Below are 14,064 nucleotides of genomic sequence, written 5' to 3'. Positions count from 1 at the left end.
ACTGGAAGTAGGAAAGGAAATAGGTTCACCACCCTAGCTTCCTGGAGTGAATTTCTACCTCTTGCAGAAACCAGGAGATATCCTACAATAGACAGCTAGAATGTATCCTTTCTCAGAAATGAGCAGTCATTGGTAATGTGAAAATGTAAGCAAAATTTCTCACAAAGGGAATGTTGACTCCAAGTCTGTCATCCTCTGCCTGGAGTCTTACTGAAAGAAGTTCCACTAAACTCTTCATGCAAGTCCAAATTCCTGCTCAGAAATACTTCTCATCTACCTTGGCTTTTTGCCAGAGGCAATCATGATGTGGTTGAAACAACAATAGTCTTGGAGGCAGAAAACTTAGGCTGGATTCCAGTTTCCTCATCCATAATAGATACTATCTCCTCACCTCAAACTCAGAAGGCTGCTTAAATGGAGCATGTGAATTCCATTCCAGGAACTCTGTTTATCTGTTTGTTTTAAAGCAAAAGACTCCTTTTTTAATTACAAGGATAAAAAATACAGTTATATCCCAAGTCATGTTTGCATTACTGTTAAAACAGCTAACCTTTATTGAGTGCTTACTATATAGTCTGTGCTAAAAACTTCATATTCTTCATGTTTGATATTCACAGCAGCCCTATGTGGTAGTTTCCATTATTATCCCCATTTTCAGATGAGGAAACTAAGGGTTAGGAAGTTAAAGTCATATGCCGTCATCATACAGTAAGTAAAACAGCTGGGACATGAACCCAGGCATTCTGTCTCCAGAAATCCATTTCAGTGAATACTTTGCTACAGTGCTGCTAAAAACAGAGGTATGTGCCCAGCCTAAAATAAGCTTTTCTGGGTAATTACAGATGTAATAAACCACCTTTTAACTACTCATTTCACATTAATTTTGGGATAATACTGGGTTGGAAAAGAAAGGTGGTGGGCAAGCACAGACAGGAGGCTGCCAATTCACCTGGAGCCAAAAAAATCTAGCAGCAAAATACAGAAATTCTTCAGCGAATTTCCTTTAAAAAAAAAAAAAAAAGGTGAGAGTATCATTGTTAGACATGATAGTTCTTCTGAAAAGTGGATTCTAATTTTCAAAATATGCTGAAGAAAAGTAAAGACCTAAGATAACTTTAAAATATATTATTTAAGGAAAGGCAAGCAGGTTAAAACAAAATGAACACTAGGGGAGGGAACATAGATTTTAAATGCTAATTAACTCTGAATGATAGGGTGAAACATTAATTTTAACTTTGTACTTTTCTCTGTTTTCCAGTTTGTCTATAAAATAAATGTAGTAGCTGAATTATCAACGAAACATTGCTAAGCAACCGAGTAATTTGTTTACACAGCATGTGTTCAAAGGTAATATTTGTCGATACAGCTATATAACAATAAGAACCAAAGTACAAAACCAGTTCACTGTCACAGAACATAATCAAAGACAGCTCACCCTATCACATCCAGATTGGTTCGACTGATACTAAATCTAGGAAACAAATCTATTAACCACACCTAATGACTCAAGAATTACAAACAATGTCCAACTGAGGATGCCTAAACTAGATCATTTTCTAATCCAGAAAAAAGAGTGTTGTTTCAGCCTAGAAGATCAACTATAGTTGGGAAACTATAGGTTTCATCTTCAACCAGTTGAGAAATAGAAATAAGACTGTCATTTGAATACAATGTCACTTTAAAAAACATTTATCACAATACTTACCAATGTATTAACAAGAGTATAAACTGTGCTTGCCTACCTTCAATCCATTCACTATAAGCTGTCACAGAGAACTTCTGACCATCCACAGTATAAAATTCTCTTTGGGCGAGAGCCTTCCCTCCACTACTATGATTCTCATAGTTTCTTACAGATTCATTGCAAGTACTGCCATCATCAATGACACCAACCAAAGCCCAAGCTTGCCTAGAAGGAAAAAGAGCAGGTGCAACTGATTATTTGTCATGGTACTGACCCAAATCCCCAACACAGATGTTATGACAGGTGCTATTAACTCTATTTCATTTTTGTCAATCCCTCCAACTCTTTTTCCACATGAGGTTGCAAGTCCAAACTTGACTGAAAAAACTGACATCACAGAAGGAAATGCACCTGGATTTTAAATCCCTGTTTGTCCAGTTCTGTAACAGGTGAAACGCTGATTACTATGATTTCAATTAATCATTGACTTCCCCGATGCACACTCGTTTCATTCACATTACTTTTTATTATTATTTTTTCTAATCTTCTGGCCACTCAACATGTGGGGTGTCAGTTTCCAACCAGATATGAAACCAGCATCCCTTGCATTAGAGGACAGATTCTTAACCACTGGATCACCAGTGTGTGTTAGTCACTCAGTTGTGTACGACTCTCTGTGACCCCAAGGACTGTAGCCCACCAGGCTCCTCTGTCCATGGAATTCTCCAGGCAAGAATACTGGAATGGATTGCAACTCCCTTCTCTAGGGGATCTTCCCAACCCAGGGACTGAACCCAGGTCTCCTGCATTGCAAGCAAATTCTTTACCATCTGAGCCACCAGGGAAGCCCCCATTTCTTTTTAAATGATTATTGCCTGGTCTCTTTTTCACTCTTATCTCTGCTCTCAAATCTAACTACATAATAGAATCATATGGGAGCTTTAGAAACATATCCAAGCTTAGACTCAGCCCACACCAACGCAACCAACATCTCTACAGGCGGGGCCTAGCATTAGTCTGTTTTAAAGTTCCCCAGATGCTCTGACTGTGCAGCCACACTGGAGAACCACCAAGTTAGGGCAGGGGTTCTCAAACTCATTGGTATCAGAATTAAATGTAAGGCTTGTTAAACCAGACTGCTGGGCCGCACCTTCTGACTGTTGCATGTGCGGCCATAGAATCACTGACAAGTTCCCAGGTGATGCTGATGCTGCCGGTCTGGGAACCACACTGCGAACCTGAGTCACAGGTCAGAGGTTACAGCAGTAGGCGTTATCTTTGACTGCATAATTGCCAGTGGGGAGCGGGGTATGTCCTACGCTTCAGAGATCCTGATGTAAATGATGTACCGTGGGCCATCAGGTACATGATCTCAGGTGTGCAAACAAAGCTGAGAACCGCTGGGTTATTAGTTTAATATTAAAGCTGTAGAATCACTATTCAACAGGTTTTTAATTTTACATGCTTTATATCTAGTTGTTGAAAGCAATACACTTGAAAAACACCATTTTATTTCTGTGATACTGTGATAAACATTCCAGGGACTCTGCTCAAGCTTGTGACCAAAGTCAATTTGAAAAAAAAAGAAAGAAAGAATAAAGACAAAACATCAGAAAATTAGCCTTAAGACTCCTGGTTTAAAACATGAAAAGAAAAATGTCAGCTTCCTACTGTAGGGGGGAAAAAATGCCAAATATAATCTATGCTAGACAGATGGCTGGATATTCACAGATGAAAGTTAACCAATGCATGCCTACATCCTTACAAATCCCACACCCGCCCCTGTGTGGATTAGCTACTCTTTGGCTGACTGTTTTATAGCTCTATTTATATTCTTTGATACAGCAGAAAGAATCAAATGAAGAATGTTTTAGTTTATTATCTCCTATGTGAGGGAAGGAGAGGAGGACTATCAGAGGCTTCCTTTATTTACCAGAACTGCCTCAGCAACTATAAAACAATGTTCTATTCTACTGACACTATCTCCAAAACACTCCTACTTCCCTCCTCCACTTGAGGAAAATTTCAACGTGCCAGACATTATCTTCAAAGGGGCATGTTTATGTACCCTAGAGATAATATAAATGGAAAGGAACACTGGCAAAGGATTGCAATTCTAATTTCTCCGTCAAATCAGTAGCAATATTTTAAAAGGAATTTGAAAACAGTAGGGAGAAGATTACCCCAAAAGTCAAACAAAACATTCAGAGCTAATGATCATACAAATCTAGAACAATAATGACTTAAAGAAACAAAAGTTATTATCTCTGGTACTATCGGATGATTATGAAATAGAGTAGGTATCTGAGCAGACCATGCTTTCACTCCTAGGTCTATCAATTATAGAAATACCTGCACATAAGCATGAAAAGAAACTCCAGTACTTTGGCCACCTGATGCAGAGAGTCGACTCCTGGGAAAAGACTGTTGAAGGGAAAGATGGGGGGCAAGAATAGAAGGGGGCGACAGAGGATGAGATGGTTGGATGACATCCCTGGCTCAATGGACATGAGTTTGAGTAAACTAGGAGATAGTGAAGGACAGGGAAGCCAGCATGCTGCAGTTCATGGGATCGCAAAGAGCGGGACATGACTTAGCGACTGAACAACAACAACAAATATTCCCCGTGTGAGCAAAAAGAGGTTTAAAACCACTGCAGACCCTTTTTCTTCACTAATTTTTGTCTTAACTTTCTCTACAATTTCTATATATAATATTCCATTCTAACACTGACCAAAGGAAAAAATAATAACTAGATAAATCAACCATCAAAGGAAAAAAAGAGAAACTAGATCATTTCAACATGCCAGTTTTGAAGTTCTCTAACTTTTCACTGCAGATATCCCCTGGCTTTATTGTGAACAGTAAGCAGAAAACTTCTGTTTTCTTTGTGAATGTTGAGCCAGCTACTTCCCCAGAACCGCATTAGGAAATCATGATTAACCAGAATATGGCACAAGAACATAGGAATAAATTGTAGGAATGAATCCTACTATGTGGATGAACTTCCAGGCCCTCCAACTCGGGCCAGGGTCTCATAGGACAGTGCCAATCAAACAAGATTCAAATTAAAGGATTCAAAAAACAAAAGAAAAACAAAAAGAGAGAGAGAGAAAGAAAAGAAAAAGAAACCTGTGCGTGTTCCACCCCTCCTCGTATTTTTAAGACAACTTTTACTCCTTAGCCCAGAACGGGGCCCTAACCTTTCAACTCATAAGGTGCCTCAATTAGCCTGAGTTTCATATGATCTTCAGAAGATGCTATAAGAAGGAAGTCAATTTCCTTAAACTGATTGTTTTTCAGAACCATACTCCCGTTCTTAATTTTTCACAAGTCCAATGCTAAGGTTCACAAAGTGTTTCATAAACCAAAGCTTAGAAAAGAGCTTTGTAACCAGTATTCTGTCCTCCAATTCAAAGCAAGAGGCAACCAGACTTCCAAATTGTAGTGGCCATTCTGACACCTGACTTTCTCCATCACACTCTCCTCTCACACAGACAGAGATTCTAATACGCAGCGGGAAGGAAAGTAAAAAAAGGATAGGTGTGGGGCCTCCCTGCAGTCCAGTGGCTGGGAGTCCACCTGCCAATGAAGGGAACGTGGGTTTGATCCCTGGTCCAGGAGGATCCCACCAGCCGAGGGGCCGCTGGGCCCTCAAGCCACAACTACTGAGCCTAGGGCCCTAGAGTCCGTGCTCCGCGACAAGAGGAGCCGCCGCGAGGAGAATCCGAGCACCGCAGCCAGAGAGCAGCCTCGGCTCGCCGCGAGAGAAAGCCTGGCAGCAAGGAAGACCCAGCACAGTCAAAAATAAATAAATACAAAACTGTAAAATATATCTTCATGCTAAAAAAAAAATAAAAAAGATATGCATGCCCACCTGTAGCCCAGCCCTTGGATCAGCTTACTTCCCAGCCGGTCCTGGATCATCTGTATGGTTCCTTGTAAAAGGCTTTTAACAGCTGAATCTCCAACAGCTATGGCAACAATCCGCCCTGGATCCTGGTCTCTCAGGAATTTCTGAAGACGCCTACTTTCATTTTGGGATTCATGGGTATCAAATCTCTCAATTTCCAAAATTTTGGCTGTGTCTTGATCAATGACCCTCACATTGAGGCCCCTGGAAAAGTCCTTTTTAAAGGCATAGGAGCCAAAGGTCAAGCCTGAAGCATTCAGAGTTCTCACCAACAATGTCCATGATGCCTTCTGTGTCCCATGTAATTCCAGTGTCCCACCGGCTTCCACACCAATAAATTTTTTGCCAAATGTTGGCATACTTTCACCTTCATCTGACTTGCCATACAAGGCAATTGTCGCTTTGGATTTATAGCGGCATTTTTCTGCTCCAATATGAAGCGCCCCACCATCCTTGATCAGGATGTAACGAGTCCTCAAAGTAATATTTCTGGATCCATCTTTATCATCCCCAAACACAAGCAGTCCTGTAGGGAATAACACTAAGTAAGCCAGTTTCTGAAATATCTTTCTAAGGTACAGAGAAATAGCTTTCATCTTAAGAGGGAAAAAAAGCACTTTTGCAGTTAAGTTGGGAAAAAGAATTTACTGTAAGTCTGCTTAGAAAACTGAATGTTTTCAAAACATATTAAAGCAATGGAGAATTCATATCTCAACACCCTAAACATGCCCATGTGTAAGAATTTCAATCCATTCACTTTAAAGGTAAATCATTTCTAGAAAAATATCTAAGACTCTACAAATCTGAATCTCATTTTTACCTATATTAACCTACATTAATTCTCTCATCACTCTCCATAGTTGTAACAAAGATTTAACTATGAGAGATGACCTTCCGGAGCTCTTTCTTTCTGAATAAATCAACGGTCTTGACTTCAGTGATTTCTAAGGCCCTTCTAGCTGTTGAATTCTACGGTTCTAACTTAGGAAACGTTCCTGTCTCCACGATTAGAGTGACACCACATTCTAAATGCCAACAATAGTTTTCTACATAAAGAACATGAAATGTTGCTGTTCCCATAGACAGGGACCGTTACCTCCATCCTGAATAACTATAGAATTCACTGTGGCATCTGAGGTCAGACGAAACATATCTCCTTCCTTGATAACAACTTGTTTTGCAGAATCTTGTCCTGGATCCCAGTTCCTGAGACGGGGGTTTTGATCTGGGCAATTCTCTATAAAACAAAGCAACATCAATACCCCATTAAACCAACAAGACACAAAAATACCTTTAGCCAAATTCAAGTACTACTGTTGTTTATTGCAACTTGCAAGTAATGGGCTGACATATTTTAATTTCTTTCCATAAGGATGGAATTCCTATCCCATCCCACCAAGCAGAGCTATGTCAAATCCTTTACTTCCTCAAAACATAAAAAAGGTTTCACCACAAAAGCAAGTTGCTCTCATCTAGTTTGGGTCAGAGTCCAGTAAAAACAGAGTTCCCCTGAACTATCTACTCTGGAAACAAATCAACAGTAAGAGGCAAAACTCTGAATTGTGTTTAGAAAAGAAAATAAGTTCACAACATACTGATAGATAAAAAAATGAAAAAAAAAAAAGGAAAATTGCTAAGCAATATGCATATTAGGTCTTCCCAGGTTCCTTCCTATGCATGGAGAATCATAAAGTAGGTGATAACGGCACTTCCTTCATCACAAAGGCAGCTGCTGATAAATAGCGGTATCTTCAGACATGTACATTTTCCCAACAAAACTGCAAGTGGCAAATAGCCAAAACCATGACTTCTCATTTTCAGAGATGAGGAAACTACAGATTAGAGAAGCCAAACCCAAGACAACTCAGCAAGTTGAGTGATATGAAAGTTCCCCTTTAAGAAATGAGGTTTAACAACAACAACAACAAAAAATGAGGTTTACTTTCCTTGCAGTGCTCCTTTGCTAGAATTTGCCTCTTGAATAGATGATGATGAAAATACAAAAAGTATTTTGCATTGCCAAAGCTATTTAATGCATGAGACCTTTCATTTATATATATATAAAATTTGGGAGAGAGGAAAAAATATCACACCAATTTTTTAAAATTTATTTTTAATGTCAGGATAATTACAATATTGTGTTGATTTCTCCCATACATCAACAAGGATCAGTCACAGATATACATATGTCCTCTTCCTCTGGAGCCTGCCTCCCACCTCTTACCCTATCCCACTCCTCTAGATTGTCACAGAGTCCTGGTTTGAGTTTCCTGAATCATACAACAAATTCCCACTGGCTATTTTCCATATGTTAGTGTATATGTTTCCATGCTACTCTCTCCATTATCACACCAATTTTGACCAATTAATGACCAAGTAGTTATTGAGGACAAATTTGTCCACTCTGGACTAGATAGTGTAAAATTCATAAAGTTTATAATATATAAAATTTATAATGAGCTCACAGCCCTTAAGAGTATATAATCTAGTTTTGTATGAACTAATACTGAAAAATACGGTAGATTCTTTAGATGCAAAAAAGCTCAGAGAAAGGAGAGGTGGCGCTAGAGTAACTCAGACAGCTTCAACGGAGCAGACCTAGACCCCCAAAGAGTGGACAGGATTTAAAAAAGAGGAGCATGAAGGGGAGATATGAATATTAACGATGTAAACATCCCTTATGGTCCAAGTCCATTCGGTTGCTCATTTAGAATAATCAGATGTCACCTACATTTAAACTAAGCAAAGATTAGAAAGGACAGGGTACACTTGTATGAAGTGGAAGGTACATACTACAGGATAATGTGAGAAAAAGGAGAGATACTGCGTACATCACAAAGATATAGTTTTTTATAGGAAGTAAACTATGATTCCTCATTTTGAACTTGCACACCACTAATGCAAACATCTATTTCTAAGCATTCATGTTGGTTTATGCTTTCTTTTTGAGGTGATAGTAACCACTACCATTAAAATTAGTCCTACTAGGTAAGACCTTGGCAATTACTTCATGGAATTAATTTTTGCCTAGCAGCTTCATAATCATTGATATTTAATTCTGATAAATCAATGATCATCACTAATATGCGAAGAATAGTCAAACTTTTCTTTCTATCAAAAAAACAAGAAACGTCTTGAATTCATTCAGACTTAATATTGAGGATTTCTTGAGCTTTTCTTGTACCACCTTCTCTACCCATAAAACATTTAACTGGAGTTCTCCATGATATCACAAGCAAATGTAGGTCCCAAGAAACAAGCAATGGACCCAGTTAGAGAAGAAAATCCAGAAGGAATCTAACCTCAAAAGATCTAAAACCTACTATAATAATTATATAATTCCTCTTAATTGTTTATAGTTATTTCCTAGGGAAGCATGCTTCACAAAAAAATTTTTATCACCCAAAATTCTAATCTGTTTTTTTCTAGTAAAGTACATTTAATGAGAAAACATGTAGTCTGCAGAAAGCATCAAAAAATAGGTTAGCCAGCCCAACCTTCTTGGCTACCCACTTGTTGAGTAGTGGGATTCATTTTTAAAGTTATGTAACAGCAGTAACCACAGTAGGGCTGATTCTGAAATATTTTAGCATACCAGGTCTTTCCACTGATATTCTGCCCTTTACTGCCAAAATGTGAAACTAAAAAATGTTGATTCAAGGAACCACATCACCAATTCACTGTCTTAGCTGGAATATGAAAATGTCAATTAAAGCCACAGATTTTAGCTCTGATTTTCCATAATCTAGCATCCATTTACTGCAGATTGCTTGGAAAGAATGAATCAACAGCAGTGAACTTGGTTATTTCTCTGGAGAAAAGAGGAGAGAAAGTCAATGGTATATGCAACAAAAAGTAATGTTGCAAGTTCTTTACGTGGTCCACTGGCTTGGCCAACAAAGCTGTTGACAGACACCTCAACATCACTCTGTCAGAATGAAGTATAAGTCAGAAAGAGAAAAACAAATATTTTATACTAACACAAAACATAAAATCTAAAAAAAATGGCATAGATGAAACTTATTTGCAAAGCAGAAATAAAGACATACCAAGGAAGGAAGGTAGGGTGGGATGGACTGGGAGATTGGGATTGACCTACATAATTACTATGTATAAAATAGATAACTAATGAGAACCAACTGTATAGCACAAGGAGCTCTACTTAAAGCTCTATGGTGACCTAATGGGAAGGAAATCCAAGGAAGAGGGGATACGTGTATACGTATGGCTGATTCACTTTGCTGTATGGCAGAAACTAACACATTATAAAGCAACTACATTAAAAAAAACAAAACAAACACATATACATTAAAAAAAAAAGTCAAATGAACATCTCTCTTTCTTCAGGTCTACTTTTTTACAAGTATTGACATTATCTCCCCCTAAACCTTTAAGTCTCTAAGACCCCTAAATCATCCATGAAAACTAAATAGACTAATGTTTCCAAGTCTTACAACCAGTAAGTGAAAGTGTGTTAGGGACTCAGTCATGTTCAACTCTTTGCAACCCCATGGACTGGATCCCGCCAAGATCCTCTGGCCATGGAATTCTCCAGGCAAGAATACTGGAGTGGGTAGCCATTCACTTCTCCAGGGGATCTTCCCAACCCAGGGATCAAACCCAGATCTCCTGCAATGCAAGCAGATTCTTTACCATCTGATTCATTCCAGGGACGCCTATAACCAGTAAAATACTTCTCAAATGTTATATCCATTTAAGAAGGCACTAATTCAGCAAAAATCTGTTGCAGATGATAAAATAATGCAGACCAATATGGTGGCCTGGTCTGCTTTCTCCACAGCTCTGAGCCCTTTGATTTTGAGAGAGGGATGGGGTGTATTTTGAGGCCAGTCTTCATTGGTACTGGGGTTTTCCAGGTGGCTCAGAGGCAAAGAATTCGCCTGCCAATGAAGGAGACGCTGGAGATGCAGGTTCGATCCCTGGGTTGGGAAGATCCCCTGAAGGAGGAAATGTCAACCCACTCCAGTATTCTTGCCTGGGAAATCTCATGGACAGAGAAGCCTGGCGGGCTACAGTCCATAGGGGTGTAAAGAGTCAGGCACGACTAAACACACAAACATTTTAGCAGTGCTATACTGAGGCTGACTGACAATATCATTCAAAGTACTGCGATGTCACCAACTCGAAAAGCAAAAACCATTTAAAAAATTAAAATCCTCCTAAATGAAGTTTAACTATGAAAACAAGTGTACCAGAACTTACACCTACTAATGGATATTTTCCTTTAAGGATACACATTATTACTCAAAAATACTGGGAGCTTCTCTTTTGGAACTGTCCCCTCAACTGGTTTCAAACGGCAGAACACAAATCCTATCACTTTCACTTTCTTCCCCCAATTAAATGTACTTTTTATCACTGCATTTAGTAATTCTTATTACTAAAAACTTGTGGCAATCTGAAAATCATACCTACTACAAAAGATGAAATTGTGCCACCACAAGATTTCAGTAAAGACTCTTAAAATTACCATGTTGAAAAGAAATGTTCCAAGAAGGTCTGTGAGTCCTAGGGCAAAGTGGCAAATGGAAAGGAAGAGCAATCTTTTATCATTTTCAATGGATTCCTTTAACAATTGCTCTCATTCATAAGAGGTTATAGCTCCTATTATCTACATTATATATAAGTTAGCTAGAGCCAAGTTAAGATAACAAAAGATTTTTCAGAATTTATTCTATTTCCTTCCCTTCTTTCTTCTCCTATATGTACTCACCATCTGGAGCATATTTTGAGGATATTCCTAAAATGACGGCAAGTGCAACAAAAAATGAAAAACTAGTAATAGCAAAGCAAATGAAAGTATTTTTGTGCCTCTTCTGCTTTCGGCGCTCTCTCTGGACTTGCTGTTCCTCAGATGAAAAAGCAAAGCTGGCCTGGGCTTCCTGTCGGATGGAGGTAAGTTTGGCTGAAGCTTGGCTCTTTGGAGGAGGAGGGGGACGCAGTGGGACAACCTTCCCTGGAACATAGCCAGATGAACGATGGCTGTTTCCATTCTGAGGTTGCAGGAAAGCAGGGGAGTGTCCCCTGGAATTAGTGGCATGCATGATACACTGGCACTGTGAAAAGAAACAAACAAAAAAAACTTTAGGCTCAGAAATGTGAGAACTGCAATGCCTTTTTTTTAGTGTGGTAAAATATGTATAACATGAAACTTACCATTTTAAACATTTATAAATGTATAATCCAGTGGCATTAAGCACATTCACAATGTTGTACAACCATCACAATCATCTATTTCCAGGGCATTTTCATCATCCCAAACAGAAACTCTGTACCCATGAAGCAAAAACATTTCCCTCCTTCTCCCCAGTCACCACTATAATGACTTTTTTGAAAATATCATCAGCTTACATCCTGATATATTAAACTGTGTCAACAATCACCTTCAGTGATCCTCTTCTAATGCCACTGCTTCTCCACCCTACACACTATAATCACTTGATAACTTAATGCCCAATGCCACACCCCAAAAATAGTCAGGAGGCAAGCAACTGCATCTTTTAAATGATACAGTGATTCTAATGGGCACCTTGGTTGAGAACCACTGTTGCAGGGCAGCTTTTCTCAACTGTGCATAAGATTCCCAAGGGAAGCTTGTGAAATAGGTAGATTCCTAGGTTTTCCACCCCACTCATTCTGGCTCAGTGGGTGGAAAGAGGGCCCTGGAGTTTATATTTTTAAAATGTACCTTGGTGACACTGAATCAGGTGTTCACCCGTGAGTATAACTATTGTAAAGCTCTTCAAATTGAAGTTGAAGTCCATCTGTCATATGAGGACCACAAGGTGGTCCTAACAAGTTTCAACAGGCAAGCATACATGTTTCAGTTCAGTTCAGTTCAGTCGCTGAGTCGTGTCCAGCTCTTTGCGACCTCATGGACTGCAGCACACCAGGCTTCCCTGTCCATCACCAACTCCTAGAGTTTGCTCAAACTCATGTCCATTGACTCGATGATGCCATCCAACCATCTCATCCTCTGTCATCCCCTTCTCCTCCTGCCTTCAATCTTTCCCAGCATCAGGGTCTTTTCAAACGAGTCAGTTCTTCGCATCAGTAATGGAGTTTCAGTTTCAGCTTCAGTAATGGCCAAAGTAATGGAGTTTCAGCTTCAGCATCAGTCCTTCCAATGAATACTCAGGACTGATTTCCTTTAGGATGGACTGGTTGGATCTCCTTGCAATCCAAGGGACACTCAAGAGTCTTCTCCAACATCACAATTCAAAAAGCATCAATTCTTTGGTGCTCAGCTTGCTTTATAGTCCAGCTCTCACATCCATACATGACTACTGGAAAAACCAAAGCTTTGACCAGACGGGCATTTGTTGGCTTGTTAATATGCTGTCTGGGTTGGTCATAACTTTTCTTCCAAGGAGCAAGTGTCTTTTAATTTCATGGCTGCAGTCACCATCTGCAGTGATTTTGGAGCCCAAGAAAATAAAGTCTGTCACTGTTTCCACTGTTTCCCCATCTACTTGCCATGAAGTAATGGGACCAGATATCATGAATTTCCTGAATGTTCAGTTTTAAGTCAGCTTTTTCACTCTCCTCTTTCACTTTCAAGAGGCTCTTTAGTTCCTCTTCTCTTTCTGCCATAAGGGTGGTGTCATCTACATATCTGAGGTTATTGATATTTCTCCCTGCAATCTTGATTCCAGCTTGTGCTTCACCCAGCCCAGCATTTCACATGATGTATACAGAATAGAAGTTAAATAAGTAGGGTGACAATATACAGCCTTGACATATTCCCTTCATAATTTGGAACCAGTTGTTGTTCCATGTTCCATTATAACTATTACTTCTTGAGCTGCATACACATTTCCCAGGAGGCAGGTAAGGTGGTCTGGTATTCCCATCTCTTGAAGAATGTTCCATAGTTTGTCGTGATCTACACAGTCAAAGGCTTTAGCATAGTCAATGAAGCAGATGTTTTTCTGGAATTCACTTGCTTTTTCTATGATCCAGTGGATGTTGACAACTTGATCTCTCATGTCCCTGCCTTTTCTAAATCCAGCTTGGACATTTGGAAGTTCACGGTTCACTGATGAAGCCTGACTTGGAGAATTTTGAGCATTATTTTGCTAGTGTGTGAGATGAGTGCAATTGTGCAGTAGTTTAAGCATTCTTTGGCATTGTCTTTCTTTGAGAATGAAATGAAAACTGACCTTTTCCAGTCCTGTGGCCACTGCTGGGTTTTCCAAATTTGCTGGCATACTGAATGCAGCACTTTAACAGCATCATCTTTTAGGATTTGGAGTAGCTCTGGTGGAATTCCATCGCCTCCACTAGTTTTGTTCATAGTGATGCTTCCTGAGGCCCACTTGACTTTACACTGCAGGATGTCTGGCTCTAGGTGAATGATCACATCTAGAGTTATCTTGGCATCACTAGAGTTATCACACCTAGTTATCTTGGTAATATAACTTATTTTTAACCATGGTATCACTTA

General features: G+C 39.3%; 1 protein-coding gene across 3 annotated transcripts in view; it reads right to left on the bottom strand.

The window, feature by feature from the left end:
• Nucleotides 1-14,064, bottom strand: part of CEMIP2 (cell migration inducing hyaluronidase 2) — a 75,599-nt gene that overhangs the window by 46,535 nt on the left and 15,000 nt on the right. For all 3 annotated transcript variants that reach the window (XM_070480354.1, XM_070480353.1, XM_070480355.1), the window contains 4 exons: nucleotides 11,332-11,674; nucleotides 6,694-6,834; nucleotides 5,562-6,123; nucleotides 1,743-1,909 (listed from right to left, as the gene is read on the bottom strand). In XM_070480354.1, the coding sequence (XP_070336455.1) occupies nucleotides 1,743-1,909; nucleotides 5,562-6,123; nucleotides 6,694-6,834; nucleotides 11,332-11,662 (1,201 nt within the window). In that variant the 5' untranslated portion in view covers nucleotides 11,663-11,674. Of the gene's footprint in view, nucleotides 1-1,742; nucleotides 1,910-5,561; nucleotides 6,124-6,693; nucleotides 6,835-11,331; nucleotides 11,675-14,064 lie in introns of those variants that run through there.

Source organism: Odocoileus virginianus, chromosome 18 (genome assembly GCF_023699985.2).
Source record: "Odocoileus virginianus isolate 20LAN1187 ecotype Illinois chromosome 18, Ovbor_1.2, whole genome shotgun sequence".
Classification (NCBI taxonomy): Eukaryota; Metazoa; Chordata; class Mammalia; order Artiodactyla; family Cervidae; genus Odocoileus; species Odocoileus virginianus.
This window is presented reverse-complemented; position numbering and strand designations above follow the sequence as displayed.